We start from the raw sequence: 18,320 nt of genomic DNA, 5'->3' as shown, positions 1-18,320 counted from the left end.
CGCCCACCTCTCCAGGAAGCCTGTCCCAGTGTTTGACCACGCGCTCGGTAAAGAAATGTTTCCTCATGTCAGATCTGAACTTGCCCTGATGCAGCTTTGAACCATTAATTAAATACCTCTCCTGTGAGTCACTTGAAATTTGTCCTTTCTTTTAGACATCATCCCATTATCTAGAGCTCTAAAATAGATAGCGACTTGGTGGTGTCATAGGGGTGTACAGGCAGCTGTATGTATTCTGTTACTTGATGTTCGGTGTTTGAAGTCAATGCCTGAAGTTGTGAGCTTGATTGAGTAAAGTGTATGCTGCTTCTTTGGACTTGACCGAGTGTCCCTGAGGAAAACAGATCGTTTCTGCTGACTCACAAAAGGGCTTGAAATCAGTGCTGTCACACTTTTAGGATCCACCTGCACAAGGGGGCTACTTTCAGAGTCATCTGACCTGATGTGTAACCACATTATAATTGGTGACTATATGTAAGGGCTATATCTGAGTTACCAGCCAGTATTTAGGAAAACATCAGAGCTGCTGAACTGAACCAGACTAAGGCATGTGCAGTGCAGTGGTCTGTCTCAGGTGGTGGCCAGAAGTGCAGGGTGATCAACTTATGTTTGAGAGCCTTGTGATGGGGAACATGCGTCTTGGATTAGATGATCAAGGCCAGGGCCAGATGTTTCCCGTTCTTCTGCTGGGAAGAGAGAACTTTTCCACTTTCAAAAAGAGTGGAGAGTGGAGAGAAAAGAAACCCGGGGTCTCAAGGGAAGTACTGAAGTAAGAAACTTCTGCAGATTTTCACTTGGACTTCCTCTGTATTCCAGTCTGCCCTAGTCAGACTGGGGTATCTGGGCATCCCATGACAGCAATTGCTTATGGAGTAGTATAGCAAATGGCACCAACACTTGATTTTTGTTCTGCATCCTTGCTTATAGATGGGGAGGGTGGCCTCTCAGCTACGCAGGAATGTACTTGGGTCATTGTACAGGGGAAGTATAACTGAAGAAAGGTAAGGGGTGCAGTGTGAGAGAGAGACAAACATGCTTGGGCTCATCCAGGGATGGCTGTACTTCCACTCAAGTGCTACGAGTTGAAGGGTGCACGATGAGCAATCGAGGATTGGGTGAAGAAGCTCAAAGACAGAGGACTGTTGATGCGCAAGGGTATGCCAATCAGGAGAATGTCACAGGATCATAGAATAGTTTGGGTTGGAAAGGACCTTTAAAGGCCATGTAGTCCAACCCCCCTGCAATGCCTTGCTACTACATCTGATACCACTTTCACGTTTTTTTTGCTATTGTTTGTATGATGTATTTCCTAACGGAAGTGAGCTGGAAGTCATGGTAGCCCATGTGGGCAGAATTCTGTTCTAAATATCCCATGGTTTATTATTTCCATCTGAAATGCACTGCACAGAAATACATGACCTAGACCAAGATTTTCGGATGTATAGTTACCCTCAGGAGAAAGATGCAAGTGGGACTGCTACAATGGGCAATCTGTTAGAGCTACCAGAAGTAAGAAATCTCAACTAAACGTAGAAAATCCGCCTGGACGTTTCCAGGTTAAAAGAAAAAAAAGTCGTTTTCCAGAAGCCAAAAGTTAAGGTAGCTTCATGACAGTGCAGTGGAGAAGTTTTGTATGTGTATATATTTCCTCTTCCATCATCTTCGGATGCACAACTTTTTGGGTAGCTATTTTCAGGCTCTTAGTAAGCAATGATAGGTCCATGGCACACTGCTGGCGACTGGGTGTGCTAGAGGCATATGTATGTGTGTATGTCCAGAGCAGCAAAGGGGCTATACTCTTTGTACTCTGAAGAGTGGCCTGGCAGAGTTTGGGAATGAGAGCAGCCAGGAGCTTGTGTGCTGAGAGCCATTTGTTCTGTGAACTTCGAGAGCTGGGGGGAATAATCAATCTACAGAACATACGTTAATAGTTTGAATAGATCACACGGATTGTGTCTCAGTTTTGAGGTTAGGAATTTGTTTACCATGGGCCTTGGTGCAAGGAAGGTGGTTTTGGTCCAGGCAGTTGATGGTGTTTGCTCCTATTTTCCTTCATGTCCAAACCCCAACATCAGGGTCTCTCCAATCTTTAGGTGCCAATAGGGCCAGAGTTTGCAAGTTCAGTGTTTGTATCTCTGCTCTAAATAAAATTTGGCTGATGCTCAGTTTTGAGCATCAAGTTTTGAGCTGATACTTGAATAGTTTTGCTGCTTTTTACACAGATATTTTGCACCTGTTTTTCTGTTACAATTCCCCTGGATACACCTGGACCTTCTGAAAGCATTTCTGTGGCTGTCGATGAGACACAGAAGCTCTGAAACCTGGGCATGGAGTCAGAGTCATAGAATCAGAGAATCGTATACTCATTAAGGTTGGAAAAGACCTTTAAGATCATCAAGTCCATCTGTCAACCCAACACCACCATGCCCATTAAACCAGGTCCTGAAGTGCCACGTCTACATGGTTTTTGAACACTTTCAGAGATGGTGACTCCACCACCTCTGTGGGCAGCCTGTTCCAATGTTTGACCACTCTCACAGTAAAGAAATTTTTCCTAATATCCAATCTAAACCTCCCCTGGTGCAATTTGAGGCCATTTCCTCTCGTCCTATCACTAGTTAGTTGGGAGAAGAGACCCACACCCACCTCACCACAACTCCCTTTCAGGTAGTTGTAGAGAGCGATAAGGTCTCCCCTCAGCCTCCTCTTCTCCAGACTCAACAACCCCAGTTCCCTCAGTCGCTCCTCATAAGGCTTGTTCTCCAGACCCCTCATCAGCTTTGTTGCCCTTCTCTGGACACACTCCAGCACCTCAATGTCCTTCTTGTAGTGAGGGGCCCAAAACTGAACACAGTATTGGAGGTGTGGCCTCAGCAGTGCCGAGTACAGGGGCACAATCATTTCCCTACTCCTGCTGGCCACATTATTTCTGATACAGTCCCTTCAGAGTGAGGCAGCAACTATCTTCAGTTGTCTGAGGGAACAAAGTGTTTTCCATTGCAGAAGAAACTTTCCTATCACAGATGCAGATAACCTACAGTGGGAAAAACTGCTTCTTTTTCTCTCCTGACGTTCTTGACTATAATAGCCTAGTTCAGCTGGAAGGGACCTACAATGATTATCTCATCCAACTGCCTGACCACTGCAGGGCTGACCAAAAGTTCAAGCATGCCCCTCAGCCGCCTTCTCTCCAAACTGGACAAACCCCTGTCCTCAGCCGCTCCTCAGAGGACATGCTTGCTAGCCCCTTCCCCAGCTTTGGTGCCTTCCTCAGGATGCATTCAAGCACCTGAACATCCTTTTTAAACGGTGGGGCCCAGTTTACAGGATTGCATCCTCCAGAGTACAGGAACGGCTATAGCTAGTTGTTTCAGGATGTGCTGTGTCAGCATGCATTTGCCTCTTGTGACCCTCAGCAGAGAGGAAAGCATGGTCTCAAAATGCACTGGCTACTAGTTCAAGCGTAACTCAAAGCATAGGCTTTAGCTATAAATCCCATGTTGTTTGAAGTCCGTGCTACTTGAAGAATGTCTTTTTCCTCAAAGCTCTCGGGACGGGGTCACTCATGGCAGGGGAATTTATGTCCAGTCTTACTCTGCCTGCTGATCTCTCAGATCCACGTTAGGGCACATGCAAGGGCCTGTCTTGTCACACTGAGCTTGCATCAAAATGTTCAGATTCTTTAACTGAGCAGACACAGTCTGGCAGCTTTCTGCTCTCATTGTACCAGTTCTGCAAACTCGTTACCACGTGTGTGCTAGAAGATTATTTTTCATAGTTTCTTTTATTAATTAAAAAAAATTAGTTGCTTTGTATCTGAATAACGTCATCAGTAATTTCATCACGCTGGCCTTTACAGGTGGCTTCAAGTAAGTGTATAAAAAGCACAATCTTCAGTCCTTCGCAGCTATCTTACAGGTGTGTAGCGCCTCTTAAAGAGAGGCAGTTGTCCTTTAGCGCTGGATGGCACCTGGCCAGCCGCCTCCTTACCCATGTCAGCATTACCAGCAACAATCTTCCTCTTCACTAAATGCCTGCAGAATTAATTTTTAAAATCATCAGCAAACTTTACTCACACTCCTGGAGAGTAAAGCATATCCCCGCCAACAGCAGTGACATGAACTGCATCGCACTGGCCCACCAGGGTTTCGTCTCGTGTAGCTTTTTCAGTGTCTGGGCTGATTTGGCACTTTCTCCAACGAAACCTCCAAAATGGAAGCTCAGTTAATGCCAGCTGTGGATATTTTCTTCCTTAAGAGTCAGACATCCATTTTGAAAGTGATGGGACTGCCACCACCAGCTTCATGTTCAGAGCCCACATACACAGCCTGTCTGTTGCCCAGCCGGCCATTGGAGGGCTGGATGTGCTGGTTGCGACTGTGTGGAGCTGGACTCCAGCAGGCTACTGATGGGTGAAAGCCCCGTTAACACATCTCTCAGGGTTCACCCTTCATGCTTTGCTTCCATCAAATCTATGAGAGAGTGAAGTTTGTGGTTAGGTCTTTTGAATTTACATTGCAGAAAAGCATCGTTCAAGAAATGCAGGTTTCCTTGTCCACATCATATTCTGGATTTCATGGCACTCATGAGGCAGAAAAAGCTCTGACTCATGGTATAGTTCTATGGCCCCCATCCTCCCTACCAGCTGAAGCTCTGACAGAAGAGACATCCTCTACATCAATAAACCCTGTGTGAGGAACTGCAGGGTAGAAATAGGTAACACAACATCACGTGGGACACCGTGAGTTTCTGCTCCAGTTTGAACACACTGGTGTAGGCAAATGTGCCTGGAGGCATGAGCAGATCACAGGGTGACTGTGAGCCACGGATGTGATACAGGCAAATGCAGTCTTGTGTGTCAGCCAAGATATTTCCATAGCAAAGGCAAGCTTTGTGCAAAGCCCTGGTGAGCACTCACCTGCACCACTATGGACATTTCTCAGTCCTCAGGTTCAAGAAAGATAAATGCCATCCGAGATGAAGGCGAACCAAGACTAAGCAGCTGATTAGGAGCATGGAGGGGCTACAGAAGAAGACGACAACTGGAAGGAGCAAGGCAAAGGCTGAGCAAGGCAAAGTCTGAGAAGGCTGTTATTTTCTAGAAAGGTTATCAAGGTTGAAGGCCAAAGAAGGAAAAGCACTATTGAAGTGCGAGGAAAAATATGGTTAGGAACACAAAACTATTCAGGACTTCTTTCCAAGAAGATGACCTCACCATAAGCAGTGCAGTAGCAAATGTCCCTTGGTGCGTTGGTAAGTAATGAGGAAATCATGCATGTTCCCTACATCTCTGCAAAGTTCCAGTAGATGGATCCAAACCCCTTTCCTTTTCCTCTGGCGTCACCACAACCAAATGGATGTCTATGGTATAAATGCCCTATTTACATAGTCTGAAGGTACATACCAATTTTGGCACCAACGTACAAAACGACAAGAATAGTACCTTCCTTCCTCTTTCAATACTCCAAATACTAAATCATAAAAGGAGATTTGCCAGGGTTATAGATTAAGACCTGAACATCTTCCTACAAATGGATGTAGGCAAGTAACTCTCTGAAAGGTTAAAGTCAGAAATGAGCTGTGAAAGTTTTAGCCCATGGCTGACGCGCATTTTGTATGCTATATAAACAGGGCCAATGGGCGTGTTTAACAGAGGAGCTGCGCAGCTTGGTTTCAGTGGGACAGGGGGATGTGACGGCAACAGCAGCACTGGGCTATTTTGACAGTTTGGAAGAGTCATCCTTTGCCTGGCTGTGCTTTGGGCACGGATCCAAATGTTCCAGGTCTGAAAATGACCAGCCTTTCCGCCAAACCAGCGTAACCTCCGCTCACTTGTTTTTCAAAGCCTGTGTTATTTCCATGGTGGTCTGTTGACACCGTCCATCCCAGCCTGTGGCTCTGGTTGCACTTTGGCTTTCCTCCAGACTGTGGCTGCTGAAACCATGTGCTGCTATACCCAGGAAAAGGTTTTCTGTCCAGCCAGATCAAGTCCCTGGTCCTTCTTGCTGTGGGGCCTCATGGATATTAGCTCTGGCGCAGAGAGGGACAGTGAATGGCGTGGTCTCAAGGCTGGAGGGCTGGTTTCTGCCATGGCCTGAGAGAAGAGTAACAGCACACATTTGTCCCTGAGAGCTGAGCTGCAGAGGAGGCACCAGGAACACCCAGCAGCTGTGCCCAGTACATGGCCACCAAGGGCAAGGAGACCCCCCTGGGCCTCCTGGGCACAGGGACTGCCTCGGGGCCAACACTCCAAAGGCTTCCTCTGAAGGATGCTGGGCAGAGGATGGGGCGGGTGTGACTGTGCATGAGGGACGCCCTCACCCCCATGTCACAGTGCCATCACCCAGCAACGCAGCAGTCACAATGCCCTAGGGCAGTATAAAAGGGAGCATCCTCCTGTGTCCTGCTGCCAGAGCTGGCCTGAGGGCAGCCTGAAGACATCTGAAAGGAAATCCTTGAGGAGCTGGTGGAATTACTTGGAGGACACTGAGGGAGGAAGACTGGAGTCTGGACAAGGCTGCTGGTGATGAGAAGAACCACCAACCCCCGGAGCTATCCAAGGCTAGCATACCTTTTCAGCTGGATAGCAGTGGCAAGACCAAGGGAATATCTTCTCGAGGAGCACCGCAGAGCTCGCCGTCCTCATCCCCTGTGGAGCCAGGGGCAGCAGCCGTCAGAAATGGGATGCAGAGTTGTTGCAAGGGGTCCCAGTGCTTTGGAGCACCCACTGGTGTCCTGCCAGGCGCGGGAAGGATTCTTGTCCCCAAGGTTGATCAGGCATTTGGCCACTCTTGGAAGCCCCTCAGGTGGCTCCAGGTTGAGGGAGAATAGGGCTTGGGCATCTCCTGGGAGGCGTGAGCAGCCTGTGGGATGAGGAGGCGGGTCGTGCTCACATGCTCAGGGAACAGCCGATCGCCAGCTCTGTCTGGGGTCAAGAAGGAATTTTCCCCCGGGGCAGATCGGCGCTGGTCCCCGGGGGTTTTTTGCCTTCTTCTGCAGCACTGAGCATGACCGCTTGTCAGGGCTCCTCTGGTCCATTTTGGCTAGGTTCCTGCCTGCTGCTCATGCACCACTAAGATGGCCTCTCGTGCCCTGCAGCTGGGGGGAGGAAGGCTTTTTTTTCCCCCACGGTGGGCTACCAAGTGTCCCTGGGGGTTTTTTGCCTTCCTCTGCAGCACTGAGCACGGCCCCTTGCCAGGGCTCCTTTGGGCTATTTTGGCAAGGTGCCTGCTGCTCCACAGGCTCCACAGCGGTGGCCCTCGTGTCCCACACCTGGGGGGAGGAAGCTGTCTAGGCTCCCAGGGTGGCCCCCAGGAGTTGCTGCTTGTCCTCTGTAGCACTGAGCACAGCCCCTTGCCAGGGCTCCTCTGGGCCCTTTCGGCTCAGTTCTTGCCGGCTGCTCGGGCCCCTCCAAGGCACCGCTCGTGCCCTGGCTCTCTCTGGCTCTCTTGCCCAGTGTGAGTTGGGAGCGGGAGCGAGCTCTGCTCTTCCCTTGGCTCCACTTCCCCAGGGCTTCTTGCTTGTGCAGAACAGCCTGTGCTTGAAAGGGCTCCAGGCTGCTGCCCCATCCAGAGCTGCCACTTCTCAGCTCTCCCCACATGCGATACAGGCGCCGGGCAGGCACGAGAGCACTTGTCAGGCATCGCTGGCCAAGAAGCACAACGGAGTAAGTTTTGGAAGGCAAAAAGTGTGCTTGTCGTTGATACGCATCCTACTTTGGAAAATACCCCATGGTACCACACACCTCCTCTTCTTAGTGGTCTTTGTCATCTTCGTTGTCTTCTTCTTTGTCTTTGTCTTCTTATTTAGTGTGTGGTCAGTCCTGATGCTCATTCTTCATGTTCTCGCTCTTCAGCAGACAGGGACTGCGTGGCCTGTATTCCTGCTGCCACTTTCTGCAGCTCTGCTTTGCCAGGCTGCAGGGATGTTTTTTCAAGCTAAACTGAAGAATGCATCAGCCTGCTCCTGGCTGCACATGTGCGTTGTGCTAATGCTTGTGAGCATCGTCTCTGAAACTGAGTCAGAAAAATAAAATTAAAGTACTATCCTGCTTCCACTTGTAACCTTTGTCATTTGTGTCCTTGAAAACATTTTTGGAGCTGAAAGCAGCCCTGGCATTTCGGGGAAGTGACAGTCTCATCGTTACCCGACTCATGGCGAGCGCAGGGACCAGAACAGAACAGCTCTGCTCCGTTATGCCCAGAGCTCTGCCTGACCCGCTACGGCCGAGGCCCGAGGGCTGCGTCCAGGAGAGCAGCTCTCTGCAGTGCAGGCCCCAGGCCCACGAGCAGACAGGGTCAGAGACGGGCCCACCTACAGCGTTGCTCAGGCAGGGGCTGAAGGCCCCAGGCTGAGCTGAGACACGTTCGCTGGGCCTTGGCAGGAGATGGTGGCGGTGGGGGTCCCAGGGGAGGCCGGTCCCGGCCACCGAGGCCTCTGAGCACCCCCAGGGCCCTGGCAGCAGCAGACCTGCGCTGCTCATACGCTCTGCTTTAGACATTGATGGCTGGACGCTTCGGAGACAGAGTGCTGGGTCAGATGGACCTTCTCTTTCATGGAGTGCTGTTGTTCTCGGGTTCTTGTGTTTTTGTATGTTTTATCCATGGGAAACAGCTTGGGCATTTCTAAAAAATGAGTACAGGGAGAAAAAAAGAATCAGTGGGAAAATGAACAAATATTGTTTATCTGAAAAAGATGTGCAACCATTTAGTTGAGGAGCATGTCCTGCTTCAGACTGAGGGCTTGATCTTTGAGCCTTGCTAGTGTCAGAGATGTGGAGTTTTGCCATCCTGTGGGAACCCAGCTAAACTGGATGAACACAGAAGACTGTCAAAAACCAGACCTCATACTTGCTTTTTGCAAATTTGTTCAGATGATCCACAGCTCTGACCCCCATCAGAAAGGACTGCTTCCTTCCCACAACGTGACAGAGTCAATGCCTAGGCTGGGACGTGGTTACCCATTCAATGCCTTCTGCTAGTGCAGGGCTGGAAAGAAACGTCATCGGAGATTTCCTCAGTGTGTACTGCTAGGGAAAGGAGGAGGTAGGACAAAAGAATAGCATAGCACAGCATAGTTCTGCTGGAAGGGCCCTACAACAATCATCTAGTCCAACTGCCTGACCGCTTCAGGGCTGACCAGAAGTTCAAGAATGTTATTAAAGGCATTTTCCAAATGCCTCTTAAACACTGACAGGCATGGGGCATCGCCCACCTCTCCAGGAAGCCTGTCCCAGTGTTTGACCACGCGCTCGGTAAAGAAATGTTTCCTCATGTCAGATCTGAACTTGCCCTGATGCAGCTTTGAACCATTAATTAAATACCTCTCCTGTGAGTCACTTGAAATTTGTCCTTTCTTTTAGACATCATCCCATTATCTAGAGCTCTAAAATAGATAGCGACTTGGTGGTGTCATAGGGGTGTACAGGCAGCTGTATGTATTCTGTTACTTGATGTTCGGTGTTTGAAGTCAATGCCTGAAGTTGTGAGCTTGATTGAGCAAAGTGTATGCTGCTTCTTTGGACTTGACCGAGTGTCCCTGAGGAAAACAGATCGTTTCTGCTGACTCACAAAAGGGCTTGAAATCAGTGCTGTCACACTTTTAGGATCCACCTGCACAAGGGGGCTACTTTCAGAGTCATCTGACCTGATGTGTAACCACATTATAATTGGTGACTATATGTAAGGGCTATATCTGAGTTACCAGCCAGTATTTAGAAAAACATCAGAGCTGCTGAACTGAACCAGACTAAGGCATGTGCAGTGCAGTGGTCTGTCTCAGGTGGTGGCCAGAAGTGCAGGGTGATCAACTTATGTTTGAGAGCCTTGTGATGGGGAACATGCGTCTTGGATTAGATGATCAAGGCCAGGGCCAGATGTTTCCCGTTCTTCTGCTGGGAAGAGAGAACTTTTCCACTTTCAAAAAGAGTGGAGAGTGGAGAGAAAAGAAACCCGGGGTCTCAAGGGAAGTACTGAAGTAAGAAACTTCTGCAGATTTTCACTTGGACTTCCTCTGTATTCCAGTCTGCCCTAGTCAGACTGGGGTATCTGGGCATCCCATGACAGCAATTGCTTATGGAGTAGTATAGCAAATGGCACCAACACTTGATTTTTGTTCTGCATCCTTGCTTATAGATGGGGAGGGTGGCCTCTCAGCTACGCAGGAATGTACTTGGGTCATTGTACAGGGGAAGTATAACTGAAGAAAGGTAAGGGGTGCAGTGTGAGAGAGAGACAAACATGCTTGGGCTCATCCAGGGATGGCTGTACTTCCACTCAAGTGCTACGAGTTGAAGGGTGCACGATGAGCAATCGAGGATTGGGTGAAGAAGCTCAAAGACAGAGGACTGTTGATGCGCAAGGGTATGCCAATCAGGAGAATGTCACAGGATCATAGAATAGTTTGGGTTGGAAAGGACCTTTAAAGGCCATGTAGTCCAACCCCCCTGCAATGCCTTGCTACTACATCTGATACCACTTTCATGTTTTTTTTGCTATTGTTTGTATGATGTATTTCCTAACGGAAGTGAGCTGGAAGTCATGGTAGCCCATGTGGGCAGAATTCTGTTCTAAATATCCCATGGTTTATTATTTCCATCTGAAATGCACTGCACAGAAATACATGACCTAGACCAAGATTTTTGGATGTATAGTTACCCTCAGGAGAAAGATGCAAGTGGGACTGCTACAATGGGCAATCTGTTAGAGCTACCAGAAGTAAGAAATCTCAACTAAACGTAGAAAATCAGCCTGGACGTTTCCAGGTTAAAAGAAAAAAAAGTCGTTTTCCAGAAGCCAAAAGTTAAGGTAGCTTCATGACAGTGCAGTGGAGAAGTTTTGTATGTGTATATATTTCCTCTTCCATCATCTTCGGATGCACAACTTTTTGGGTAGCTATTTTCAGGCTCTTAGTAAGCAATGATAGGTCCATGGCACACTGCTGGCGACTGGGTGTGCTAGAGGCATATGTATGTGTGTATGTCCAGAGCAGCAAAGGGGCTATACTCTTTGTACTCTGAAGAGTGGCCTGGCAGAGTTTGGGAATGAGAGCAGCCAGGAGCTTGTGTGCTGAGAGCCATTTGTTCTGTGAACTTCGAGAGCTGGGGGGAATAATCAATCTACAGAACATACGTTAATAGTTTGAATAGATCACACGGATTGTGTCTCAGTTTTGAGGTTAGGAATTTGTTTACCATGGGCCTTGGTGCAAGGAAGGTGGTTTTGGTCCAGGCAGTTGATGGTGTTTGCTCCTATTTTCCTTCATGTCCAAACCCCAACATCAGGGTCTCTCCAATCTTTAGGTGCCAATAGGGCCAGAGTTTGCAAGTTCAGTGTTTGTATCTCTGCTCTAAATAAAATTTGGCTGATGCTCAGTTTTGAGCATCAAGTTTTGAGCTGATACTTGAATAGTTTTGCTGCTTTTTACACAGATATTTTGCACCTGTTTTTCTGTTACAATTCCCCTGGATACACCTGGACCTTCTGAAAGCATTTCTGTGGCTGTCGATGAGACACAGAAGCTCTGAAACCTGGGCATGGAGTCAGAGTCATAGAATCAGAGAATCGTATACTCATTAAGGTTGGAAAAGACCTTTAAGATCATCAAGTCCATCTGTCAACCCAACACCACCATGCCCATTAAACCAGGTCCTGAAGTGCCACGTCTACATGGTTTTTGAACACTTTCAGAGATGGTGACTCCACCACCTCTGTGGGCAGCCTGTTCCAATGTTTGACCACTCTCACAGTAAAGAAATTTTTCCTAATATCCAATCTAAACCTCCCCTGGTGCAATTTGAGGCCATTTCCTCTCGTCCTATCACTAGTTAGTTGGGAGAAGAGACCCACACCCACCTCACCACAACTCCCTTTCAGGTAGTTGTAGAGAGCGATAAGGTCTCCCCTCAGCCTCCTCTTCTCCAGACTCAACCACCCCAGTTCCCTCAGTCGCTCCTCATAAGGCTTGTTCTCCAGACCCCTCATCAGCTTTGTTGCCCTTCTCTGGACACACTCCAGCACCTCAATGTCCTTCTTGTAGTGAGGGGCCCAAAACTGAACACAGTATTGGAGGTGTGGCCTCAGCAGTGCCGAGTACAGGGGCACAATCATTTCCCTACTCCTGCTGGCCACATTATTTCTGATACAGTCCCTTCAGAGTGAGGCAGCAACTATCTTCAGTTGTCTGAGGGAACAAAGTGTTTTCCATTGCAGAAGAAACTTTCCTATCACAGATGCAGATAACCTACAGTGTAAGGATCCTTGCATAAGGAAAATGAATCACCAGTTGCGTATGGTGTTCCTGTTCCAGTTAATGAAGTAAAGCAATGTTTGGTGTACAATGTTGTTGCCAGGCAAACAGCAACAACACAAATCCATTAGGAGTTATTTCAGGAAATGATGGGTGGTGTATGCCTCTTCGTTATTACTTGTATGTGAAGATTGCAGCTTCCTGCCTTCCAGAAGTATTTTGAAACATAGTTCTTGTTTTGAATGTGTGTTGTGATCTTCAGGGTATATACCAGAGACCCATATTGTGCCTTTTCCATCTGTATAATTGATTTATTACTTAATTGTAGTAGCTAATTAGAATCTTAAGTCCAGAGAGGCGGTCAAGTCATCCAATATTTTTTATCAGCAAAAGGTTGCTACATATTCTTGTAACTTTGTGACCCTTCAGATTTGTTTTATAGGGTGTGTTTATATTGCGTGTACTGTTGATGTTTACAGCACGAGGATTTCAAATCATATTAAGTTGCTGGCGTTTACTGCATGGTACTGGGATTCAACACTCTAGAATTTGTTTGACTGACTCTGGAGGGGCCCTGAATAATCTCTGGCTTAGTAACGGGCACACTGGCTGCACAGTTCCTGTGCTTGCAATTTATGCAGTGCTGGATAAAAACTCTCAGAAGCAGAATTATGAGGCATTATTCATTTGGTCTGAGACTTTTCTGATCTCCTTACTGGATTCAAAAATCCCCCAAGAATATATTTTCTTATGAAGAACCTTGACTTCAAAATGGGCCAGAAAGCCACGAGGAAAGCCTTCCTTTGGTACTGTTGTGCTTCAGATCCATGTGGGATTGACCTTGTGTAGAAATTTTGTTAATGGCTGTGGCACAGAAAAAAGGAATGTGCTGATAATTGCTGCTGACGATGCAAAGTGTTGCCAGTACAGGGGAGGATCTGAATATCTCACAGTAACTTAGAGGAAGGGGCTGAAATTAAGTAGTATGGGGTGAAAGATCATGCAGGTGATGACTTAATAACAAAAACTTCTGCTATGATCTGAGAGTCTGTTAACTGTATGAGGGGGGTGTCACAGCACACAACTAATGTGTGACCAGGCAAGCATAAGGCCTCTTAATGTTTGCATACGGTACCTGTGGGAACATGAATTGACACTGAAGAGGTTCAATAAAGACAGGGAGGGGATATGAAGATACCTGTTCTGTAAGGCAAAACTAGATGATCATGGTGTGTTTAGTCCACAAAATGAGAGTGGAAGGGTGAAATTCAGTCTTTCTGTGCCCAAGTCAGAAGAGGATTAAGCACCAGAAAAAAGAAATACTTCAGCTGGTTCAAGAACAAATTGGTATAAATTGACACAAATTAAATGATAGGTCATTTAACTGCAATCACGTTCTGGCAAAGTCTCATAATGTAAGATGGGTAAGCATAAAAAACAAGCTACTTTCAAGATAGAGCTTGATAAGTTTATGAAATATCTAATGGCATTATAGTCTTTGAGAGCAAAAACCTCTGGAGTTTCCAGAGATTATCTTATTTTGATTTCCCCATAAAAAGTAGACAGATGCAGTTGTCTCAGCAGTACTGTCTTTTATTCTCCTGAGTTTTAAAAGAGAAGATTACCAGGAGATGATATGTTAGGGCAATCAAAATCTTTTTTTTACAGGAATGCTCTTCAAAATATGTGGCATTGAAGGGGAAAAGAAAGAAAAGAAAAATGAAAATCCTAGAGAAGAGGTTATTCAGACTGTATGTTCAATGTAAATTTATCTACATATCTGTGTTCTCACTTTATCAAATGTACTTTTCCTCTTCCTAACACTGACAAATGTACTAACAGTGTGAACTGTATAGCTCAGCTCATCTGCCCTTTGGCTGATTAAAAAAAAAAGTCTCCTTGAAAGAATATGTTTCCTGGTGGATAAAACTGACTTTCTTTTTTCAGCCTCACAGCTGCTTAATGGCAAAATACAGCTGATGTGCTATTGTCTGTCAGTCTTCATGAGTCAATACTATGAAGTGGTATGTTTTTCTTTGCATTGCACTAGAAGTTTGACAAAGATCTTTGAAAGTCAAATTGGCTGAGGGGGCGTACTGGTGAAATCGATACTTTCTGTAGAAAAAGATGTCAAACTGTAGGATATAGTTTAACAGGGCAGACATGAAGTGGGCATGCCGTGAACTCATATGAATGATCCATGTTAATCAAGGAACTGCTCATGCCTATGAAGATATTTTTATAATTGCAGTGAGAGGCTCTTGAGATTTCCAGGCAGTTATGATACAACATAATACTTTTGAAATAGAAGAAATTTGGCTAGGTCTGGTATTTTGTTGTCTTTTTGGACAAGAGAGCACAGACAGCATGTGAGTATTTTGCTCTAATGGGATGATTAAAGGATGATGTCTCCTGCCTGTCACAACTGTCTTTCTGAAGGAACAGAAGTTACTGACAAGCTACCTGCATGTTGCTATACCCTTCACCAAGATTTATTTGCTTCCAGGCTAGAATGGAAAATAACTTCAAATGTGCATGGTTTAGTATTGAAAAAAATAATTAATGGTGAGATTGAAATTAAAGAAAGTCCCACCCACTTAGGAGAATGAAGTAAATATCTGCAGTTTTCAAGCTGATAGTCTTATCTGATCAGAGATGAAAATCAGCCTAGACTTCAGCATACACGGGTAGAGTGTGGCTCTGGAGAATAAGCATATCTGCAGAGACGGTGGTACAGAAAATCTTTGGAAATGCCAGAAATTATCTCTGGTGTGGGCTGTGACTTGCTCTTTCAGAGATTCAGCTTCTTTCTCCAGCTTCATTAATTCATACCTGCTTTCTCCCAAAAGCTTGTTACTATTAATAAACTTGAATAAACATAGGGTGGTGAAGATTTCAGCCATCTGGAGAAAAAGTCTTTTTTTTCATTTACCTGTATCACATACATAGGTCTGTTAGTTTGTTGTGTCTCCAAAGACTCCTGTAAGACAACGGTAGGATATATATGCAGAATTTTCACAGTAAAAACTGCATCAAGTGAAATCTTCTAAGATTTTCACACAGAGCAAACGCAGAAATGCTCTTTGCCTCTGAATCCTTCCGTTTTTTATTGCAGGGTTAAACAAACCTGAGATCTCAGCTATGCACACCCCTCATTGATCCCAGACAATTCCCAGGAAGCAGCTGGCTCACTTGTACCAGGAATCTTGCTAGTAATGCAGGTTCAAGCATCTCTAGTGCTTTCTGCTCACTGCTTTGCTGTTCTACCTGCACCTTTGCTCCATGTGACTGTATGCCAGATGGAAGGGCATTACTCTGTATATGACACCATCCAATGTTTCAAAAGCACTGATATGCAGCCTGGCGTTGGAAAATGCTTATTTTTGAGGGGCTTAACGACACCTGTTGTGTTGGATGCTGTGAGTCTGGGGGCTGAGCTGTCCAAACACAGATGCTGGGTCAAGTGCTCCGAAACTCTTGTTGCAACATCCATCTGGAGGGTGGCATAAAGGTGAGACCTTGTGACTACCTGAAGCCCCTAGTGACCAGGGAGTACCATCTGCCACCAGAGTGGGGGAAATACTCTAAAGCAGATAATAGTGCAGCTAAAAGGCCCTCAGCAGGTTACTTCCTCATTGACCTAATAGTTCACTTGATGTTCCAACTTAGACATCAGTGCATGTTATAAATATGCCTGGGCCTGCTGCGATACAGAGAGATACCTAGGACCCCAGAAGAGACCAGTCCAGCAGGCGATCTCTCAGCCTGTGTTGTGCAAGCCATCATCGCTGAGTTAAAGACAAAACCTGTCTGCTTGACCTTTGCATATTGCCTGTGGCAGTGTTTTCTGGCACAGTTTTTGATCTCACTGGGTCCAACCCTTCTGATCCCTACCCCACAGAGGATGCTGCTGCCTCTCCTTCACCATGCCTTCACCTCAGGCAGAGCCAGATTTGACTCTGGGAAAATGAACCTGCCTAACTCTGTGCAGTGACTCCAGAGTCTCTGCATGCAATGTCCCGAGAGAGCTTGTTTGATTTGGGTTTGTGCTGCCAGGTACCTCTGATGGACTCAAGCCAAGGAAAGGTGTCTTGCTGGACCTGGGAGACCTCAGGGCCACCGCTCCAGCTGGCCTGGTGAGTTCCCCAGGTTGACAAGAGGCACCAGTGTTTTAAGGGCACCATCTGCTGGCTAATGGGAGCAAAGTGAGGCACTGATTTGTTAGTCCCTCTGTTCACTACAACGAGGGCTGGAGCCACCTCATCAGCAGATAAAGACTGAAGAACAAGTAGGGAAAGCTGGAGTCACACTGGATATAGGTCTTAAATAAAGCCAAACTTAAACTGATAACCTTAAGACTTGTCAGAGTAATTAAATGTCATCAAAAGCCTTTTCTGGCCTCAAAATCTCCATTATAGTTTAGTTGACGTTATCTTGCTAGAAACCTGTGAGTCTCAGTTCTGGTCATATTTGGCACCCTTTTGTGGGATTTCTTAGCTTGGTTGGTCTTGTCTCCAGAAAACAGCATTTTTAAAGAAAGCAAAGAATTAGCAAGGTTTCTGTGTGCACTTATAATATGTTCTCCTCCCTATGTGCCCATCAGTGCTTGTTCCTCATGATTATTCTAGCTACAAAAAATAAAAAGTCATGGGTAGTAATTCCTGTCCTTGATAACTCTCCTCTTTTTTCAGCTGTAGTTTAATATTGTGAGAACTCCAAAGAGTTGTTTATGCTCTTGACTAACTGCATACCGGCTGGGTCACAGAAATGTTGAGAGCTATGCCAGCATGAATCTGAGGCAGAAAAAAGCAGGATTTGTACGGGGTCATTTTTATCCTAGGTGATATCTATATGCAGTTCCAAATGTCAGAAGATTCCTTTGCTATTAAATGATGCTCTGGGCTTCCAAAATTGCTAGTGCATTTCCTTATACAGGTGGAATAATTTTACTTTTTTCTTACTGTACTCATTAATGCAAATGGGAAAAATGACATTTTATTTAGGACTTGGAAAAAAGTCCAATATACAATAGAATTTGTAAGGATGACTGTGATCATATATTGCTATGTACTGTTAATGGCTAGTGCTTGAATGTTGGGCAGTTATGTGATTCAATTATTAGTGGGACAAGACAATGTTTGCAGGTGCTTGTGGTGTACCCTCCTGACTCTGAAAGCCAAACTGAACCAGACAGACAGACATGCAAAGTAATATATTTGGTGGCATTAAAAAAATTATTATATATGTATGTGTATATATCTAACTGCAGTTACTGTGAACAGTTTTCTCTCCCTTACATATATAAGAATTGCTATTATAATTAATGTAACATTTAAATTTGAATGTTTTTTATTTCTATTTTCTCCTTTCAGTTGCAAACGAAACAGGTGACAAAAATGCACGACCACTTTCACGATTTGCCCGTAAGTAGCCTTTTTTGTTTTAACTGGTTGATTTCTATATCTACTGTAGACATAAACACATTTAGTAAGTCTTTTAATCTCATATTATGTCCTCTCTGTTATTACAGTTCATTTACAGTACTAAGCTGAGGAACCTTAGTACTTAGTTGGAAAAGTCACTTCCAGAAATTCAGTCTTACTGAACAGAGTTGAGGCAAATTTAGAAGAATGGAAGGCTTATGTGGCCTTACTATTCTTTCAAGCATAAAAGGTTACAACAATGTAAGTGTCACAAAGCCAGATGAAGTTGACTGCAGTGGTTACAAAGAAATTTCAGTCAAGCCTTAGAAATAGCGTACAAAAAATGTAATTAAACCTTACTGATAGCTCTTCCATTACCTTTTGCTTCACACAGTAAGGTTAGGAACTAAAGGTATGGCTTGGGATTTGAAATAAGTGACCCAAGTTTGAATAAGACAAAGGGATGCATCTGGTAATGTAGCTCACCATGACTTTGACCATATGAATTATTAAAAGCACACGTGACAAAATATGTAGGAATAAGGAGGAAGATAGGAAATCCTGTTCATAACGCTTGCAGTTTCATGATGATACGCAATCACTTAGCTGGGAAAAATCCCCTTCTCATCATTAAAAGGGGGCATTTGCCAT

The 18,320-nt window shown here is 45.5% G+C and overlaps 1 protein-coding gene across 2 annotated transcripts in view; it reads left to right on the top strand.

Annotated features, from left to right (window-relative positions):
* Positions 1-18,320, top strand: part of PDE1C (phosphodiesterase 1C) — a gene marked incomplete at both ends in the record, with an annotated part of 415,822 nt that overhangs the window by 107,625 nt on the left and 289,877 nt on the right. For both annotated transcript variants that reach the window (XM_082015329.1, XM_082015328.1), the window contains one exon: positions 17,619-17,669. In XM_082015329.1, coding sequence (XP_081871455.1) covers positions 17,619-17,669 — 51 coding nt within the window. The remainder of the gene's footprint in view (positions 1-17,618; positions 17,670-18,320) is intronic.

This window comes from Phaethon aethereus (assembly GCF_964289735.1).
Source record: "Phaethon aethereus genome assembly, chromosome: 2".
In the NCBI taxonomy this organism is placed as follows: Eukaryota; Metazoa; Chordata; class Aves; order Phaethontiformes; family Phaethontidae; genus Phaethon; species Phaethon aethereus.
This window is presented reverse-complemented; position numbering and strand designations above follow the sequence as displayed.